At 34.0% G+C, this 20,802-nt stretch overlaps 2 protein-coding genes across 2 annotated transcripts; both read left to right on the top strand.

Moving 5' to 3' along the window:
* The first annotated feature begins 7,922 nt into the window (after positions 1-7,922).
* Positions 7,923-10,056, top strand: LOC115416290 (eotaxin-like). Its single transcript, XM_030130043.1, has 3 exons — positions 7,923-8,063; positions 8,226-8,355; positions 9,469-10,056. The coding sequence occupies exons 1-3, from the start codon at positions 8,000-8,002 to the stop codon at positions 9,563-9,565; spliced, it is 291 nt and encodes a 96-aa protein (XP_029985903.1). The 5' UTR covers positions 7,923-7,999; the 3' UTR covers positions 9,566-10,056.
* Positions 10,057-17,757: 7,701 nt separating this feature from the next.
* LOC115416933 (eotaxin-like) lies at positions 17,758-20,205 on the top strand. Its single transcript, XM_030130803.1, has 3 exons — positions 17,758-17,898; positions 18,073-18,202; positions 19,324-20,205. The coding sequence occupies exons 1-3, from the start codon at positions 17,835-17,837 to the stop codon at positions 19,418-19,420; spliced, it is 291 nt and encodes a 96-aa protein (XP_029986663.1). The 5' UTR covers positions 17,758-17,834; the 3' UTR covers positions 19,421-20,205.
* Positions 20,206-20,802: the final 597 nt, after the last annotated feature.

The following is a 20,802-nucleotide window of genomic DNA, read 5'->3' as shown; positions in this document are numbered from 1 at the left end:
GTTCTCTGAACACTTGGTCCATATGTGTTAATTTATAGTTTTGATGCCTTCAGTGAGAATCTACAATGTAAAAATAGACAAGAAAATAAAGAAAAACCAGGTGAGTCCAAACTTTTGACTGGTAGTGTATTTATGAGCACTTTAACATTGTATACGAGGTGCAACAAAAAAGAAACAAGACTGTGGCACCCATGCTCATGACTCAATGCCTATTGGCTAACTGCTTATTTCCTTGTGTTGCACAACTTCTCACCAATAGTCTGCTATAATATTGTTCACTTATCTCACTCTGTTCTTCTGTTTCAGGCTTTTGTGTAACATAGTGCTGTTAGGCCTTGTCACGCAACTTTTGTGTAGCACAGTGATAACAAACATGGAGCAAAGAATTAATTTGTTAAGTTGGGAAGGAGCCCAACAGAGTGTCTCAAACTTCTCCTTCTGGTCATCTGACAAAACCTTAGGCACCATCTTATCACACACCTTTCACATCCTCACTCATCTCACTTATCCATATAGTTATGATAGTGTTTATTATATAGTTCTATAGATGGTAGAGATTTCTATTATTTGTACTAACTGTTGTAATAGTAGTATATCCACTGTTAGTACTTGTATTTGTAGTAGTAGTATTAACAGTCATGGACCTTTGTTCTGGTTTCTAGTAATTATACTAACACCAGCTGATCTACTTTTGACAGTTCTAGTTCAGTTATCTGTGCATCAACTGCATCCATGTGTCTCCCTCTACTTCCCCCCTTCTCCCCAGTCTCTCTCTCTTTTTCTCCTCCTTTACCCTCTCTCTTTAACCCCAACTGGCCAAGGCAGATGTCCATCCTTCAGGAGTCTGGGTCTGCTCCAGGTTTCTGCTGTTAAAAGGAAGTTTGTCCTTCCACTGTCACCAGTCACAGGTGTTTGCTCCTGGGGGATTCTGTTGGGTTTCTGTAAATTGGCTTAAAATTTGATTTGATTTGATCTAGCTCTCCTTTATGTGAAGCATTTTGTAACATGTTTTAAAAAGTGCTATATAAATAAACTTCTCTGTAAGCCTCACAGTGAAGTTTGAGACACTCTGTTGGGCTCCTTCCCAACTTAACAAATAAATTCTTTGCTCCATGTTTGTTATCACTGTGCCATACAAAAGTTGCGTGACAAGGCCTAACAGCACTATGTTACACAAATGTCTGAAACAGAAGAACGGAGTGAGATAAGTGAACAATATTATAACAGACTATTGGCGAGAAGTTGCGCAACACAATGAAATAAGTGGTTAGCCCAGTGGTTTCCAACCTTTTTTGGCTCATGACCCCATTTTAACATCACAAATTTCTTGCGATCCCAGACATTCAAAACTGAGACTTTTTTTTTTTTTGCTAAAATTAATTTGTTTTTGATTATGTAATAGTTTGCTATACTAAGTTGCAAATAAAGTTCAATTTTAAACACATTTAGTCTATATAATGTATATTATTATGGACGGAGACAGTAAATCCAGGTGTAGATTACTGCACAAAGGGAGAATTTTATTTTCCTTGGTCAGGATATGTACAGTCAGTCCAGCTTGTATTTACAAGGCTGACAATTAATACTGAACAAGAACTGAAACTATGAATTATGAAAGAGCTGCAGCATCTGAAACCAACCACAATGAACATCTGACAGATAAACAGAACCACAGTGCTTCAGTTTCAGCTTCACAATTTGTCATGTCTTTTATGTTTTGGGATTGTCTCTGTCAACTCAACATATGTTTTTTATTAGTAAGTTTTTTTTTTTTAATTTTTCTTTATCAATTACTGGAAATTTCAGGTGACCCCATTTGAATTCCAGGCGACCCCACATGGGGTCCCGACCCCAAGGTTGAAAAACACTGGGTTAGCCAATAGGCATTGAGTCATGAGCATGGCTGTCATAGTCTTGTTTCTTTTTTTGTCTCACCTCGCATAACAAAATTTGGGGAGATAAAAATTTTTAGGTGAAAAATGTCAAATGACTGTTCGGTAACACGTGGATTTGAAACGGGCATCCATTTTTTAAGCTTTATGGAAACATTCAAAACATGCGGTTCTTGACAGAAATTGATATCAAGTAGGACAAAACCTTTCAGATATTATGTTCAACTACGCTGAAAATAAATTTTGGAGAAAAATATTGAAAAGTTTCTGTTTTATTGACATGAGAATGTGGTAAAACCTGGAGAGGTTGCCATAGTAACATGTGGACAACTCATCACCCAAAATGTTGACTTATTTTTTAAACCAACAAGCCAGATTTAATCACAATGTTTTATTGAATGTATTTAATGCTAACACAGTATTATTTACAGCTTGTGCTGGTCCATACTGATTTAGGTAAATTACAAATAAAGAGTAGTTTCTCTGTGACAGTTCACATATAGTCTTTTTAAATGTGACCAGTGTATGAATTCACAAACTGCATCATTCAGAATTTGAATTTCTCAAAGTAATAGACAGTCTTTTGTATATCTTTTTGTTAATTCAATGCAGCCTAACAGAAGGTTCAGAACTTCTCCTGTACTGTGTAAGTGGTATTTTAAAAAGGGAAACAGTTCCATAAAATAGAGATCTTTAACTAAAAAATGAGCCCACTTGATAAATGATATGTGCAAATTCACTTTTTCATGTTGATGTTCACTTTCGCTTGATCTCTGACAGCTGTTTCTTTTATATATGAAAGGTTGAGGAATCGTCATGGCTACTAAAATGTTTTATGAAATGCAGAGTTTCACATGTGACATATTTAACATTAATCAGATTCAGTCATTTGTTGTACTCTTTTATAATGCTGCTTTCAGGGAAACTCAGGTTTTTTGTTTTTGTACTTTGGGGGTTTTAAGGAAAGCCAGAGTAAAAAGGAAGTAGAGGAGAACTGACACTTACACTACATTATACCAATATTAACTTGTGAATGAAGTCTTTTTCTGTGAAAGTGTACGAATGGATACGTTCTTAGAAAAGCTGCAATGCTGATGCAACCTTATGAGGAAGGGAAAGTCACAGAAGGCTTACTAGGGAATGCATAACTTCACTCTAGTTTTATCATTATTTAATGCTTATACTGGTCTTTATGTAATTATTTTCACTACTAAGACCACACTACCTTTAAATCTATAACATGTGACATTTACACATTTGGATGTTTTAACCCATAAAGACCCAAACATCCATCACTGATCAAAACCTTCTACTGATCTAAACTGTTTAATACCTGTTGATTAGGGATGTCCGATATTGGCTTTTTTGCCAAAAACCAATATGCTGATATTGTCCAACGCTTAATTTCTGATTCCGATATCTACCGATACTGCTGCCGATATATGTGGGATATTAAACTACATACTTCAACTTAAGTTGTGGAAAAAATGCCATATTTATTTATTTTCTCTCCCTCCCTCCATGAGTCTATTACAGTTCGGCAACTCTACTGTACAATTTTGAAAACTGCACATTTCTTTCAGCTACAAACAATGCTTCATTTACGCTTCAGTAAATGCCGGTGAAATCAAGGCATTATTTTATCGGTTTTAATGATAGGCAAAAAAACCGATAACGATATTCACCGATATTACATTTTTATGCCAATATCGGGCATCCCTACTGTTGATCCATTAATCCTATCAATACATGCAAATAACTGATGTAAAATACAGTTTGTCATCTTTTCATGGTCATCAGATATGACCCAGAGGCTCTGTAGTGAACGTGGAAACATCGTCATCTTCTACAACAGGGGTGTCAAACTCAGATCCTCAAGGGCTGGTATCCTGCATGTTTTAGATGTTTCCCTCTTCCAACACACCTGATTCAAATGATAAGCCTATCATCCAGCTCTGCAGAAGCCTGATAACGACCGTCAGGTGTGCTGGAAGAGGGAAACATCTAAAACATGCAGGATACCGGCCCTCGAGGACTGGAGTTTGACACCTGTGTTCTACAACATCGATTCACCAGTAAAACCCATGGAGTTGGATTGATGACAGTGAATGCTCAGTTCATGATAGATTTTCTTGAAAAAAAAAAACAAAAAAAACAACAACAACAACAACAACAACGTGTTTTCTTCATTTTTCTCTGTTTTGATATAATAACCTTTGAATTTACTCTGAGCTTTGATGAACATCTACATAATCAGTAAATTAAATTTAGGAAAATACATGATTTCCATTGAAAAAAATCCAAAATACAGAGGATAATATATAACAAATGGTGATAAATCTCTTGAAAAATGTAAAATAGAGAGGAAAAAAATGGTTAAGGAACTGCCATAAAAGTAACACTGGGTCTTTATGGGTTAAAGGCCTGTTCATGCTTTATCTGATTGTAGAGACTTAAAAGATAAAGTTCCAGTAACATGGAAACACCGTCATCTTCTACAACATTGATTCACCAGTAAAACCCATGGGGTTGGATCAATGGCAGTGGATGAAAATGCTTGGTTTATGTTCAGTTAATGATATATTTTACTGTAAAACTCACTTTTTCTGCAGTTTTTAATATAATAAACCTCAACTTTAATCTGAGCTTTTATGAACATCTACATGATCAATAAATTAGATATAGGAAAATACCAGATTTATACTGAGAAAATGCAAAATACTGAAGACAATATTATAATAAATGATGATAAATCACGTAAGAAAGGTTAGATAAAGAGAAAATGTCATTTGGGAACTGACACAAAAGTAGCACTTGGGTCTTTATGGGTTAAATGTTACTTTATACGTGTTTTGTGGACTTATATTGTGTCAGATTTATCTAATGATGATAAATTTCATTCAGATATTTTTTTTGCACTGAAAACGAGGCACAGACTGCAAAATTTCCATAGATCATATTCCAATATTTTCATACAAATTTCATTGTATGAAAATACAATTGCAATAAAGTTTCTTATATTATCTTATTCTCCACACTGAATAACGTTTTTATATGTAGTCCAAGAAACACATGTATGTCATAAATGAGTTCCTTGACCTTTCATCAGTTGTTTCACAGTTACATGTGGTGGAATGGATGCAATTTCAGTATTAATATGGTCAGTTCTATTATGAGACAAGAAAAAGACAAGCTGTATGTGAAAAAAGGTGTGAACAAGAAGTGATCAAACCACATCTACAGTCTGTGTATAAAACTGAGGTCAGGAACATCCAGGAAATACGTCAAATTAAGAAATTACATGAAAATACACTCTTTGATGGATTAGCAAGATATTGACTGTGCAAATGTTGTAGATGCTGTTATGCAGTATGTTATCTTTTTTCAGAGAAAGAACTGCCTTCATTTCTCTAAACAAACAAACAAACAAACAAACAAAAAGTCAAATGAAGCATCTCCAGTGGGATGAAGATTTGAGACAGTCCTGTTTTGTGTAAAATTCATTTTTAGGTCAAGATGTGCAGTGGTTTTATCAGTTCCCAGTGCAGACAGACGCATAGACCTGCAGTAGAGTCACAGGACCAAGGTTAGTTAGTAATATTAACAGATATGTGTCAGTAAACCTGTGGTGAATGTGTTTGGTCACATACAGATGAATAATGGTTTTGGATGTGATGTGGTTCGAGGGATCAGAGACCACAGTGTACAGTTTAAGCTTGAACCTCTGTCCTTTATACACTGAAATCCATCCAGATTTCTTAAATCTTTTGATTCTATTTGCATCGTAGAGGCTGAAATATCCAAATCTGTTTCTATTTTTCTTTGAGGAACATCAATCATAAACACCTCAATAATATTACCCACAAATCACAAACCTGGCGATCCTTCATCTTTCAAAACCTTTATTTAAACTCGGAAATATGTTTACAACGCAAACTCATTTACAATATAGCAAAACAAAACATTTAAAACATACAATGGACATGTCAGAAATACTGAAAAGTAGAAGTGACAAAGAAGAATTCAAAACAGAGAAGTCTACTAAGAACAGGAACAGCTGGAGGTAACATAAGATGAGATTATGGATTTAAAACACAAAATATTTGAAACATACAATGCCATAGTAGAAGTACCAAAAAGTAAAAGTGATAAAGATGAACTAAAAACAAAGACATCTACTTAAAAACAGGAGTAGTTGGAGGTAAAAGAAGAAGTGGTTAAGGTTTTATTGACACCTGTTCATCTTCCCCATAAATTCTGTGTGAATCTCTTTTTTCACATCTAACATTAAATGTTGTTGAATCATTCTGAGAACAGTTTGCCTCAACAAGCCACATGTTTTCTTTAAAACGCAATAGTCAGTATTTAGCGCCAAAGAATTCTGAAACACTGAGGAAGTGAAAAGTAACAGAATTTGGATATCGAGTACTGCTGAATGTTGAAGTGTGGTTATGACGTAACCTTTGACTTATAGTGGAGGAAATAAAAATAAAAAAAAATGCTGATTTTGCAAAGTTAAACAAAACCTATTTTGATCCTTTACAAAACTGATCTAGTATTTTGATATAAAACATTTAACACATGTTTAACAGGATAAAATGGTAAAGTGATGAGATTTTCTATCCAAAAGGTCAAAGGTCAGCTTTGGTGGGATCATGCATATATTGTTTAGACAAAAGAAATTGTACACTTTAATATTTTTGGACCACCTTTAGCTTTGCCAACAGAACACATTCACTGTGGCAGCTTTGATAAACCTTCAAAATATCACATTAAATTCTGTTGTAATTATTTTTCTAATACTTTATCTTGTGACTGAGAGGAGGATGAAGGACAACATCTGTGGATTCTGGACAGTCCTTCTCACCTCTGCAGGATGATCTGCGGCTGATGGTGGTTCATTCAGTTCATTCAGTTCATTCATCCAGCTGCAGGACTGAACGGTTCAGACGCTCCTTTTACCGACCTCCATCAGACTGGACTAAACTACAGCCTGGACTAAACTACAGCCTGGACTGAACTACAGCCTGGACTAAACTACAGCCTGGACTAAACAGACCTACTACATCTGGTCAATGTCACCTACTGCACACTCATTACTTTATTTATTTACTAATATTATTACTATTTATGTCATTTATTAAAAAAAAAAAAAAAGTTTGCTCTATTTTTCTGTTGTATTTGATGCCTGTTGTCTTGTGCTGCTGTGCATTTAAATTTTCCCCTTGAGGGATCAATAAAATATATCTTATCTTATCTTATCTTATCTTATCTTATCTTCAGTCCAATCTTTATGCTTCTATCAAACTGATGGATGTTTAAGAAATGAGAAGCTACAGCATCAGTTAAAGAACTGATTCCAGATCAAACATATTACTCACTGCAGTAATTATCCAATGGAAGGATCATATCTATATTTGTTGTGTTAAATCCAATTAAATGAAATACTTTCTACTCAGCTTCTTCAAAGGCTTTATTATGTTTAAGACAGATATGGATGTAAACTGAAGTTCCCTCTGTACTATCTGCTATCTTTGATAAAAGGCAAAGATGGTCGAAAAAAAACTTTAAAAAATTGTTTCACTTACTCCTCGTGTCAAGCTTTCACACAAATAATTGCTTCTATTCATACAGTTTTGCAGGTTTTTTGACTAAATAAAGAGTCACTATCAAAAACCAAAAAATTCAAACACAAACTACTAAGAAACAAGTTAAAGAAGAAACACCTTTAAAAGAAAGAGAGTTTTACACGGGCATTTAGTTTCAAGTAAACCCCCCTCTCATGGGTGTGAATGATATTCTCAGAATACTTCCTCTAAGAAGACATGCAGTAGTGACGGCTGAGACCTAACTCTGCGTATGCCTTTTTGCAGAACTCTATTGCATATTCACTATTTTCTCCACAGTGCAGAAAACATCCTGAATGAATAAAAAAAGAGAAGAAGAGGATACAGAGGAAACCACCAGCTGTTCCTGAGAATATGACGTATTAGAAATGGTGGACTGTTGGGTATAAAGGGGGCAGGTCTCCATCACAAATCAGACCAGACCAGAACTGAAGATTAAAGGCTTCCAGTCGAACAAACGGCCTCTGTCTGCGTTGAACCATGAAGACTCTGGTGGCTCTGCTGTTTGTGACTCTGATCTGCCTCCTCCATCAGGACTCTGCAGGTCGGTAACTCTGCTGTTTTCATTCAAGCTGCAAACACAACTGCATTTAGAGAGAAAGTATTAAGAGCTATATAAATCCAATCCATTATTATTATTATTATTATTATTATTATTATTATTATTATTATTATTAAGTGTGAATGTCTGTTTGTGTGTTCACAGATGCCAAAAGGCCACCAGTTCCACTATCAGATGAATGCTGTCTAGCAATGACCGATAAAGGTATTCCGAGGGATAAGGTGACAAACGTGACCGAGACTCCAAGTAACTGTAGAGGCCATAAAGCATTTATGTAAGTAAAACTGAATATCATTTATTCTCCATTTTGTTTGCAGGTGTGGTCAGATTTTCAGAATAATACATGTGCAACGAACCCTAGAATGAAGAACAAATGCATTAAAAGTGACTAAAGTACACACATTCTTCAGAAAAAGTACAGATAGTAAAACTAGTGGTAAAAGTACTATTTTAACTTCATTAAAAAATACAGGCTATGAAATGAACTCAAAGTCTTAGAAGTAATTGTAAGCTTTTGAAGGTCATTTTACCATACACTTCAGCAATTATAACTGTCTTTTTTCAACAATATTATAAAGTAAGCCACCCTAAGTATACAGATGATATTTTGAGAACAATCAAATCAGAATTATATGAGAAAAAGTTACTGCATGAAGTTTATTGCAACACACATGTTGTATTTTTGTTGTATTTTTTTTTTTTTTTTTTTTAGAAAAAAGGCTTAATATATGCATTATCAAAATTCACATTTATGTATTAATTGTTTTTCTCAAAATACATTGATTTTATCCCTGTAACAGTGAATCTGAATATTACAAAGTTTTTTTGTTTGTTCTTTTTTTAAATAAAACTTTATTTTTTTTTCTTCTAATATTATGACTATTCTTGCAACAGTAAGAATTTTCAGAATATTCCGATTTTCTTCCTGTATTATTGTGACTTTTTCACTTTTTTTTAAATAACAGATTTTCCCCTCATAATAATCAATTACTAAATTAAAAAAAAAATAAAGGTTGATAAGGACTATGTATATATATTGTCTTTAACGCACAAAAGAAGCACTGAATCAGGAAAAAATAACTGTTAAATTTAAGTCTCATATTTAACATTGTAAATAATTATTACAACGGCATAAAAAGCCCATTACAAGAAACCATCTCCGACTGCAGTGAGTATTAAAGCTGGTCAGTTCTGAAACATGAATCATTCAAGTGTTAGAATTTAAAACACTTTGCTGTTGTAGGTATTCACTGATTTTCCTGTGTAGTACCTGATAGGACTGTCCACTAGGGAGAGCTGTTCAGATATGGTTCTTTGTTCTTTCATTCATGCTGCTGTTTCTGTACTGTCTCCTCTGATAATGAACTGTATGTGTTGTTTCTTACAGAGTCACAACTGAAAAACAAAAAAAGATTTGCGTGGATCCTAGCTGTTCCTGGGTGAAGAAAAACAAGGATTTCCTTAATGAATTCTTGAAGAAATAAGTGAATCTGTTCAATAAGGAAAAGTCACCTGTTTCTACACCTAAAATAATGTCACTGAGAACTTGGACAAATTTTGCTCCATCTAACATGTGAAATAATGTGAAAATCCATGTTTTCCCATATGTGAATGTTTTTTACACGTGTTCTGCTGACTCTGACAACTGCCTTTTATTACATAGAAAAGTTTTATTTACAGAATTATATTTTATAAATCCACTGTAAAAAGATGATGCAACAATAGGCTGTTTGAGTTAACTGTTGTAAATATAAAGTGATTTTTCTGTATTTGTTTTTCTTGTTTGATTCTTTACATTTATACACATATCTTATAGATGTATTTTCAGTTTTTGAGTCCTACTGCTGTAGGTGACTCTTTTCTTCCCCTGAGTTGCAGTATAAAATAACCCCCTGGGGTTTAATAAAGTTAATATGTATTTGTAATTTTCATGGAAAGTAATCTGATAGTGTAAAGAGAATAAAGTTGCTTTCATAATCAACTGGTCTAGTCTGTTCATATGACTTATTTTCTTTGACGAAGACGGTCCGCATGTTATGAATTAAATGAAGCATTTAGTAGCTAAACAGACAATACTGTTAAAAAAAAGTTGAATGAATGTCAGTTGTGTAGACAGAAACACTGTTACGACACGACTCTTGGTGTGGACCCAAATGCAGCGAGACACGTTTGTCCGTGGTCAAAAAAGGATTTATTAAACAAAAGTTCTCAAAGTACAAAAAAAGGATTAACAAAAAGAGAAGCACAACGTGCTCAAAAAACCCTAATAACTAAAAGAGAAGTACAACGTACTCTATACAAACTAAAACCTGAGGTAAAAATCACAAGGTTCAAGATTCAAGATTCTAGACACTAAACAGATGAAGCTCTTCTCAAGATTACAGAAAACGACGCACTGACAAGAGACAAAGGGAGCGGGGAGAATATATAAGGGAGGCAGGGATCACAAACAGGTGTGGACAATTATGAGGAGACACCAGGTGCAGGCAATGATGGGACAGGGAAGACAAAGACAAGACTGACAGAGTGCAGACAGAACAGGAAGGAAACCACCATCACCAAAATAAAACAGGAAGAGACAAAAACCCAAAACTAAATCAACATAAACGTCGACGCATGACAAACACAACTGCCAGTTCAGGCTAATGTATGTAATATATGTATATAATATGTAGGTGTATATAAGTGTTTATTGCAGATGACTAACTATCTGTTCTTTTTAATTGCAAATCCATTCTTTTTGATTGATGAATAAAGAAACAAATTTCCCTCCATAACTAACAAGCTTCTTCTTCACACAGTGTTGAAAACCTAATCAGAGTATCTGCATTACTGCTCAGATGTTCCAAACATATTGATGTACTAGTGCGTTGACCCATGGGGATCCTCAGGTTCTAGATGTCGTAGTTTTTATGCTGTTGTGTATTCGTGCATGCTGTACCACATTTGTCCAGCAGTCACCGCCAAAGTGTTCTGGCCATAGCAACATGACTGTAAGACTACTGTTTTCCAAAATTACTAATATCTCCCAAAGTATTGGTCGTATCAACTTGCCGTTTTCATTAGTCTGTTCCTTGACCAAAAATACATAAATATGCCGAACTGCAGCAGTCAGCTCTTTGACGATTTTGTGTGAATCCCCAGACACACACACATGCACACAGAGACCACTTGGCTTTTATAATATAGATTTGTGTGTTTATGGCAGAACAACACTTCTGTTTAAAACATGAGCTTCAGCCTGAATGGTCAGATTTTAAAGAAATAGTGTGAATCAAAATATCTTCTCAAATGTATCAGTTGGGGAAAAACATGGCAATAAAACCATTGCTTAATTTACAACTGTTTAGTTTTTGTGACTAAAAGAATAAATGGTATACATAACACCTGCTTGTAAAAACCGGTGGTAGACACATGGGTATAAACTGTCTCTGCCTTTGTATACACTTGGACGGGTGTAAATAACTAAATGGGATGTTGTGATCAGTAGTTACCAGTCACATCGAGTGTCGCCATGTGAATAACCCAGAATGCCATTTATGGAATATTCGTGGATGTTGCTGTAAAATATTATAGCAGACTATTGGCGAGAAGTTGCACAACACAATGAAATAAGTGGTTAGCCCAGTGGTTTCCAACCTTTTTTGGCTCATGACCCCATTTTAACATCACAAATTTCTTGCGATCCCAGACATTCAAAACTGAGACTTTTTTTTTTTTTGCTAAAATTAATTTGTTTTTGATTATGTAATAGTTTACTATACTGAGTTGCAAATAAAGGTCAATTTTAGACACATTTAGTCTATGTAATGTATATTATTGTGGACAGAGGCTGAAAATCCAGGTGTAGATTACTGCACAAAGGGAGAATTTTATTTTCCTTGGTCAGGATATGTACAGTCAGTCCAGCTTGTATTTCCAAGGCAGACAATTGATACTGAACAAACAAGAACTCAAACTATGAATTATGAAAGAGCTGCAGCATCTGAAACCAACCACAATGAACATTTGACAGATAAACAGAACCACAGTGCTTCAGTTTCAGCTTCACAATTTGTCATGTCTTTTATGTATTGGGATTGTCTCTCTGAACTCAACATATATTTTTTTATTAGTAAGTTTTTTTTTTGGTTTTTATTTATCAATTACTAGAAATTTCAGGTGACTCCATTTGAATTCCAGGCGACCCCACATGGGGTCCCGACCCCAAGGTTGAAAAACACTGGGTTAGCCAATAGGCATTGAGTCATGAGCATGGCTGTCATAGTCTTGTTTCTTTTTTGTCTCACCTCGCATAACAAAATTTGGGGAGATAAAAATTTTTAGGTGAAAAATGTCAAATGACTGTTCGATAACACGTGGATTTGAAACGGGCATCCATTTTTTAAGCTTTATGGAAACATTCAAAACATGTGGTTCTCGACAGAAATTGATATCAGGTAGGACAAAACCTTTCAGATATTATGTTCAACTACGCTGAAAATAAATTTTGGAGAAAAATATTGAAAAATTTCTGTTTTATTGACATGAGAATGTGGTAACACCTGGAGAGGTTGCCATAGTAACATGTGGACGACTCATCACCCAAAATGTTGACTTATTTTTTAAACCAACAAGCCAGATTTAATCACAATGTTTTATTGAATGTATTTAATGCTAACACAGTATTATTTACAGCTTGTGCTGGTCCATACTGATTTAGGTAAATTACAAATAAAGAGTAGTTTCTCGGTGACAGTTCACATATAGTCTTTTTAAATGTGACCAGTGTATAAATTCACAAACTGCATCATTCAGAATTTGAATTTCTCAAAGTAATAGACAGTCTTTTGTATGTCTTTTTGTTAATTTAATGCGGCCTAACAGAAGGTTCAGAACTTCTCCTGTACTGTGTAAGTGGTATTTTAAAAAGGAAAACAGTTCCATAAAATAGAGATCTTTAACTAAAAAATGAGCCCACTTGATAAATGATATGTGCAAATTCACTTTTTCATGTTGATGTTCACTTTCGCTTGATCTCTGACCGCTGTTTCTTTTATATATGAAAGGTTGAGGAATCGTCATGGCTACTAAAATGTTTTATGAAATCCAAAGTTTCACATATGACATATTTAACATTAATCAGATTCAGTCATTTGTTGTACTCTTTTATAATGCTGCTTTCAGGGAAACTCAGGTTTCTTGGTTTTGTACTTTGAAGGTTATAAGGAAAGCCAAAGTAAAAAGGAAGTAGAGGAGAACTGACACTTACACTACATTATACCAATATTAACTTGTGAATGAAGTCTTTTTCTGTGAAAGTGTACGAATGGATACGTTCTTAGAAAAGCTGCAATGCTGATGCAACCTTATGAGGAAGGGAAAGTCACAGAATGCTTACTAGGGAATTCATAACTTCACTTTAGTTTTATCATTATTTAATGCTTATACTGGTCTTTATGTAATTACTTTCACTACTAAGACCACACTACCTTTAAATCTATAACATGTAACATTTACACATTTGAATGTTTTAACCCGTAAAGACCCAAACATCCATCACTGATCAAAATCTTCTACTGATCTAAACTGTTTAATACCTGTTGATCCATTAATCCTATCAATACATGCAAATAACTGATGTAAAATACAGTTTGTCATCTTTTCATGGTCATCAGATATGACCCATTGGGACGTTCAGAGGCTCTGTAGTGAACGTGGAAACACCGTCATCTTCTACAACATTGATTCACCAGTAAAACCCATGGAGTTGGATCGATGACAGTGGATGCTCAGTTAATGATAGATTTTCTTGAAAATAAAAAAAAAAATAAAAAAAAAAAGTGTTTTCTTCATTTTTCTCTGTTTTGATATGATAACCTTTGAATTTGCTCTGAGCTTTGATGAACATCTACATAATCAGTAAATTACATTTTGGAAAATACATGATTTCCATTGAAAAAAATCCAAAATACAGAGGATAATATTATAACAAACGGTGATAAATCTCTTGAAAAATGTAAAATAGAGAGGAAAAAAATGGTTAAGGAACTGCCATAAAAGTAACACTGGGTCTTTATGGGTTAAAGGCCTGTTCATGCTTTATCTGATTGTAGAGACTTAAAAGATAAAGTTCCAGTAACATGGAAACACCGTCATCTTCTACAACATTGATTCACCAGTAAAACCCATGGGGTTGGATCAATGGCAGTGGATGAAAATGCTTGGTTTATGTTCAGTTAATGATATATTTTACTGTAAAACTCACTTTTTCTGCAGTTTTTAATATAATAAACCTCAACTTTAATCTGAGCTTTTATGAACATCTACATGATCAATAAATTAGATATAGGAAAATACCAGATTTATACTGAAAAAATGCAAAATACTGAAGACAATATTATAATAAATGATGATAAATCACGTAAGAAAGGTTAGATAAAGAGAAAATGTCATTTGGGAACTGACACAAAAGTAGCACTTGGGTCTTTATGGGTTAAATGTTACTTTATACGTGTTTTGTGGACTTATATTGTGTCAGATTTATCTAATGATGATAAATTTCATTCAGATATTTTTTTTGCACTGAAAACGAGGCACAGACTGCAAAATTTCCATAGATCATATTCCAATATTTTCATACAAATTTCATTGTATGAAAATACAATTGCAATAAAGTTTCTTATATTATCTTATTCTCCACACTGAATAACGTTTTTATATGTAGTCCAAGAAACACATGTATGTCATAAATGAGTTCCTTGACCTTTCATCAGTTGTTTCACAGTTACATGTGGTGGAATGGATGCAATTTCAGTATTAATATGGTCAGTTCTATTATGAGACAAGAAAAAGACAAGCTGTATGTGAAAAAAGGTGTGAACAAGAAGTGATCAAACCACATCTACAGTCTGTGTGTAAAACTGAAGTCAGGAACATCCAGGAAATACGTCAAATTAAGAAATTACATGAAAATACACTCTTAGATGGATTAGCAAGATATTGACTGTGCAAATGTTGTAGATGCTGTTATGCAGTATGTTATCTTTTTTCAGAGAAAGAACTGCCTTCATTTCTCTAAACAAACAAACAAACAAACAAACAAACAAACAAAAAGTCAAATGAAGCATCTCCAGTGGGATTAAGATGTGAGACAGTCCTGTTTTGTGTAAAATTCATTTTTAGGTCAAGATGTGCAGTGGTTTTATCAGTTCCCAGTGCAGACAGACGCATAGACCTGCAGTAGAGTCACAGGACCAAGGTTAGTTAGTAATATTAACAGATATGTGTCAGTAAACCTGTGGTGAATGTGTTTGGTCACATACAGATGAATAATGGTTTTGGATGTGATGTGGTTCGAGGGATCAGAGACCACAGTGTACAGTTTAAGCTTGAACCTCTGTCCTTTATACACTGAAATCCATCCAGGTTTCTTAAATCTTTTGATTCTATTTGCATCGTAGAGGCTGAAATATCCAAATCTGTTTCTATTTTTCTTTGAGGAACATCAATCATAAACACCTCAATAATATTACCCACAAATCACAAACCTGCGCGATCTTTCATCTTTCAAAACCTTTATTTAAACTCGGAAATATGTTTACAACACAAACTCATTTACAATATAGCAAAACAAAACATTTAAAACATACAATGGACATGTCAGAAATACTGAAAAGTAGAAGTGACAAAGAAGAATTCAAAACAGAGAAGTCTACTAAGAACAGGAACAGCTGGAGGTAACATAAGATGAGATTATGGATTTAAAACACAAAATATTTGAAACATACAATGCCATAGTAGAAGTACCAAAAAGTAAAAGTGATAAAGATGAACTAAAAACAAAGACATCTACTTAAAAACAGGAGTAGTTGGAGGTAAAAGAAGAAGTGGTTAAGGTTTTATTGACACCTGTTCATCTTCCCCATAAGTTCTGTGTGAATCTTTTCTTTCACATCCAACATTAAATGCTGTCGAATCATTCTGAGAACAGTTTGCCTCAACAAGCCACATGTTTTCTTTAAACCGCAATAGTCAGTATTTAGCGCCAAAGAATTCTGAAACACTGAGGAAGTGAAAAGTAACAGAATTTGGATATCGAGTACTGCTGAATGTTGAAGTGTGGTTATGACGTAACCTTTGACTTATAGTGGAGGAAATTAAAAAAAAAAAAAATGCTGATTTTGCAAAGTTAAACAAAACCTATTTTGATCCTTTACAAAACTGATCTAGTATTTTGATATAAAACATTTAACACATGTTTAACAGGATAAAATGGTAAAGTGATGACATTTTCTATCCAAAAGGTCAAAGGTCAGCTTTGGTGGGATCATGCATACATTGTTTAGACAAAAGAAATTGTACACTTTAATATTTTTGGACCACCTTTAGCTTTGCCAACAGAACACATTCACTGTGGCAGCTTTGATAAACCTTCAAAATATCACATTAAATTCTGTTGTAATTATTTTTCTAATACTTTATCTTGTGACTGAGAGGAGGATGAAGGACAACATCTGTGGATTCTGGACAGTCCTTCTCACCTCTGCAGGATGATCTGCGGCTGATGGTGGTTCATTCAGTTCATTCAGTTCATTCATCCAGCTGCAGGACTGAACGGTTCAGACGCTCCTTTTACCGACCTCCATCAAACTGGACTAAACTACAGCCTGGACTGAACTACAGCCTGGACTGAACTACAGCCTGGACTAAACTACAGCCTGGACTGAACTACAGCCTGGACTAAACAGACCTACTACATCTGGTCAATGTCACCTACTGCACACTCATTACTTTATTTATTTACTAATATTATTACTATTTAGTAATTTAATTGTATTACTATATATTTAATATTACTGCTATCTTATCTTATCTTATCTTATCTTATCTTATCTTATCTTATCTTATCTTATCTTATCTTATCTTATCTTATCTTCAGTCCAATCTTTATGCTTCTATCAAACTGATGGATGTTTAAGAAATGAGAAGCTACAGCATCAGTTAAAGAACTGATTCCAGATCAAACATATTACTCACTGCAGTAATTATCCAATGGAAGGATCATATCTATATTTGTTGTGTTAAATCCAATTAAATGAAATACTTTCTACTGAGCGTCTTCAAAGGCTTTATTATGTTCATTATGACTCTGACAGATATGGATGTAAACTGAAGTTCCCTCTGTACTATCTGCTATCTTTGATAAAAGGCAAAGATGGTTGAAAAAAACTTTTAAAAAATTGTTTCACTTACTCTTTGTGTCAAGCTTTCACACAAATAATTGCTTCTATTCATACAGTTTTGCAGGTTTTTTGACTAAATAAAGAGTCACTATCAAAAACCAAAAAATTCAAACACAAACTACTAAGAAACAAGTTAAAGAAGAAACACCTTTAAAAGAAAGAGAGTTTTACACGGGCATTTAGTTTCAAGTAAACCCCCCTCTCATGGGTGTGAATGATATTCTCAGAATACTTCCTCTAAGAAGACATGCAGTAGTGACGGCTGAGACCTAACTCTGCGTATGCCTTTTTGCAGAACTCTATTGCATATTCACTATTTTCTCCACAGTGCAGAAAACATCCTGAATGAATAAAAAAAGAGAAGAAGAGGATACAGAGGAAACCACCAGCTGTTCCTGAGAATATGACGTATTAGAAATGGTGGACTGTTGGGTATAAAGGGGGCAGGTCTCCATCACAAATCAGACCAGACCAGAACTGAAGATTAAAGGCTTCCAGTCGAACAAACGGCCTCTGTCTGCGTTGAACCATGAAGACTCTGGTGGCTCTGCTGTTTGTGACTCTGATCTGCCTCCTCCATCAGGACTCTGCAGGTCGGTAACTCTGCTGTTTTCATTCAAGCTGCAAACACAACTGCATTTAGAGAGAAAGTATTAAGAGCTATATAAATCCAATCCATTATTATTATTATTATTATTATTATTATTATTATTATTATTATTATTATTATTATTATTAAGTGTGAATGTCTGTTTGTGTGTTCACAGATGCCAAAAGGCCACCAGTTCCACTATCAGATGAATGCTGTCTAGCAATGACCGATAAAGGTATTCCGAGGGATAAAGTGACAAACGTGACCGAGACTCCAAGTAACTGTAGAGGCCATAAAGCATTTATGTAAGTAAAACTGAATATCATTATTCTCCATTTTGTTTGCAGGTGTGGTCAGATTTTCAGAATAATACATGTGCAACGAACCCTAGAATGAAGAACAAATGCATTAAAAGTGACTAAAGTACACACATTCTTCAGAAAAAGTACAGATAGTAAAACTAGTGGTAAAAGTACTATTTTAACTTCATTAAAAATACAGGCTATGAAATGAACTCAAAGTCTTAGAAGTAATTGTAAGCTTTTGAAGGTCATTTTACCATACACTTCAGCAATTATAACTGTCTTTTTTCAACAATATTATAAAGTAAGCCACCCTAAGTATACACATGATATTTTGAGAACAATCAAATCAGAATTATACGAGAAAAAGTTACTGCATGAAGTTTATTGCAATACACATGTTGTATTTTTGTTGTGTTTTTTTTTTTTTTTTTTTTAGAAAAAAGGCTTAATATATGCATTATCAAAATTCACATTTATGTATTAATTGTTTTTCTCAAAATACATTGATTTTATCCCTGTAACAGTGTAACTTTTTTCTCTGAATATTACAAAGTTTTTTGTTTGTTCTTTTTTTAAATAAAACTTTATTTTTTTTTCTTCTAATATTATGACTATTCTTGCAACAGTAAGAATTTTCAGAATATTCCGATTTTCTTCCTGTATTATTGTGACTTTTTCACTTTTTTTTAAATAACAGATTTTCCCCTCATAATAATCAATCACTAAATTAAAAAAAAATAATAAAGGTTGATAAGGAATATGTATATATATTGTCTTTAACGCACAAAAGAAGCACTGAATCAGGAAAAAATAACTGTTAAATTTAAGTCTCATATTTAACATTGTAAATAATTATTACAACGGCATAAAAAGCCCATTACAAGAAACCATCTCCGACTGCAGTGAGTATTAAAGCTGGTCAGTTCTGAAACATGAATCATTCAAGTGTTAGAATTTAAAACACTTTGCTGTTGTAGGTATTCACTGATTTTCCTGTGTAGTACCTGATAGGACTGTCCACTAGGGAGAGCTGTTCAGATATGGTTCTTTGTTCTTTCATTCATGCTGCTGTTTCTGTACTGTCTCCTCTGATAATGAACTGTATGTGTTGTTTCTTACAGAGTCACAACTGAAAAACAAAAAAAGATTTGCGTGGATCCCAGCTGTTCCTGGGTGAAGAAAAACAAGGATTTCCTTAATGAATTCTTGAAGAAATAAGTGAATCTGTTCAATAAGGAAAAGTCACCTGTTTGTACACCTCAAGTAATGTCACTGAAAACTTGGACAAATTTTGCTCCATCTAACATGTGAAATAATGTGAAAATCCATGTTTTCCCATATGTGAATGTTTTTTACACGTGTTCTGCTGACTCTGACAACTGCCTTTTATTACATAGAAAAGTTTTATTTACAGAATTATATTTTATAAATCCACTGTAAAAAGATGATGCAACAATAGGCTGTTTGAGTTAACTGTTGTAAATATGAAGTGATTTTTCTGTATTTGTTTTTCTTGTTTGATTCTTTACATTTATACACATATCTTATAGATGTATTTTCAGTTTTTGAGTCCTACTGCTGTAGGTGACTCTTTTCTTCCCCTGAGTTGCAGTATAAAATAACCCCCTGGGGTTTAATAAAGTTAATATGTATTTGTAATTTTCATGGAAAGTAATCTGATAGTGTAAAGAGTTGCTTTCATAATAAACTGTTGTATTAGTCTGTTAATATGACTTATTATTTTCTTTGATGAAGAAGGTCTGCATGTTATGAATTAAATGAAGCCTTTAGTAGCTAAACAGACAATACTGTTAAAAAAAGTTGAATGAATGTCAGTTGTGTAGACAGAAACACAACTGCCAGTTCAGGCTAATGTATGTAATATATGTATATAATATGTAGGTGTATGTAAGTGTTTATTGCATATGACTAAAATTGCAGATGACTATCTATTCTTTTTAATTGTAAATCCATTCTTTTTGATTGATGAATAAAGAAACAAATTTCCCTCCATAACTAACAAGCTTCTTCTTCACACAGTGTTGAAAACCTAATCAGAGTATCTGCATTACTGCTCAGATGTTCCAAACATATTGATGTACTAGTGCGTTGACCCATGGGGATCCTCAGGTTCTAGATGTCGTAGTTTTTATGCTGTTGTGTATTCGTGCATGCTGTACCACATTTGTCCAGCAGTCACCGCCAAAGTGTTCTGGCCATAGCAACATGACTGTAAGACTACTGTTTTCCAAAATTACTAATATCTCCCAAAGTATTGGTCGTATCAACTTGCCGTTTTCATTAGTCTGTTCCTTGACCAAAAATACATAAATATGCCGAACTGCAGCAGTCAGCTCTTTGACGATTTTGTGTGAATCCCCAGACACACACACATGCACACAGAGACCACTTGGCTTTTATAATATAGATTTGTGTGTTTATGGCAGAACAACACTTCTGTTTAAAACATGAGCTTCAGCCTGAATGGTCAGATTTTAAAGAAACAGTGTGAATCAAAATATCTTCTCAAATGTATCAGTTGGGGAAAAACATGGCAATAAAACCATTGCTTAATTTACAACTGTTTAGTTTTTGTGACT

Source organism: Sphaeramia orbicularis, chromosome 3, assembly GCF_902148855.1.
Source record: "Sphaeramia orbicularis chromosome 3, fSphaOr1.1, whole genome shotgun sequence".
In the NCBI taxonomy this organism is placed as follows: Eukaryota; Metazoa; Chordata; class Actinopteri; order Kurtiformes; family Apogonidae; genus Sphaeramia; species Sphaeramia orbicularis.
The sequence above is the reverse complement of the archived record's forward strand: the minus strand, read 5'-3'. Positions and strand labels throughout refer to the sequence as shown.

Coding starts and splice junctions, on each gene's coding strand:
- LOC115416290 (XM_030130043.1), top strand. CDS start 8,000: ATGAAGACTCTGGTGGCTCTGCTGTTTGTGACTCTGATCTGCCTCCTC. Junction 8,064..8,225: donor CCTCCATCAGGACTCTGCAG/GTCGGTAACTCT, acceptor GTGTGTTCACAG/ATGCCAAAAGGCCACCAGTT. Junction 8,356..9,468: donor AGAGGCCATAAAGCATTTAT/GTAAGTAAAACT, acceptor TGTTTCTTACAG/AGTCACAACTGAAAAACAAA.
- LOC115416933 (XM_030130803.1), top strand. CDS start 17,835: ATGAAGACTCTGGTGGCTCTGCTGTTTGTGACTCTGATCTGCCTCCTC. Junction 17,899..18,072: donor CCTCCATCAGGACTCTGCAG/GTCGGTAACTCT, acceptor GTGTGTTCACAG/ATGCCAAAAGGCCACCAGTT. Junction 18,203..19,323: donor AGAGGCCATAAAGCATTTAT/GTAAGTAAAACT, acceptor TGTTTCTTACAG/AGTCACAACTGAAAAACAAA.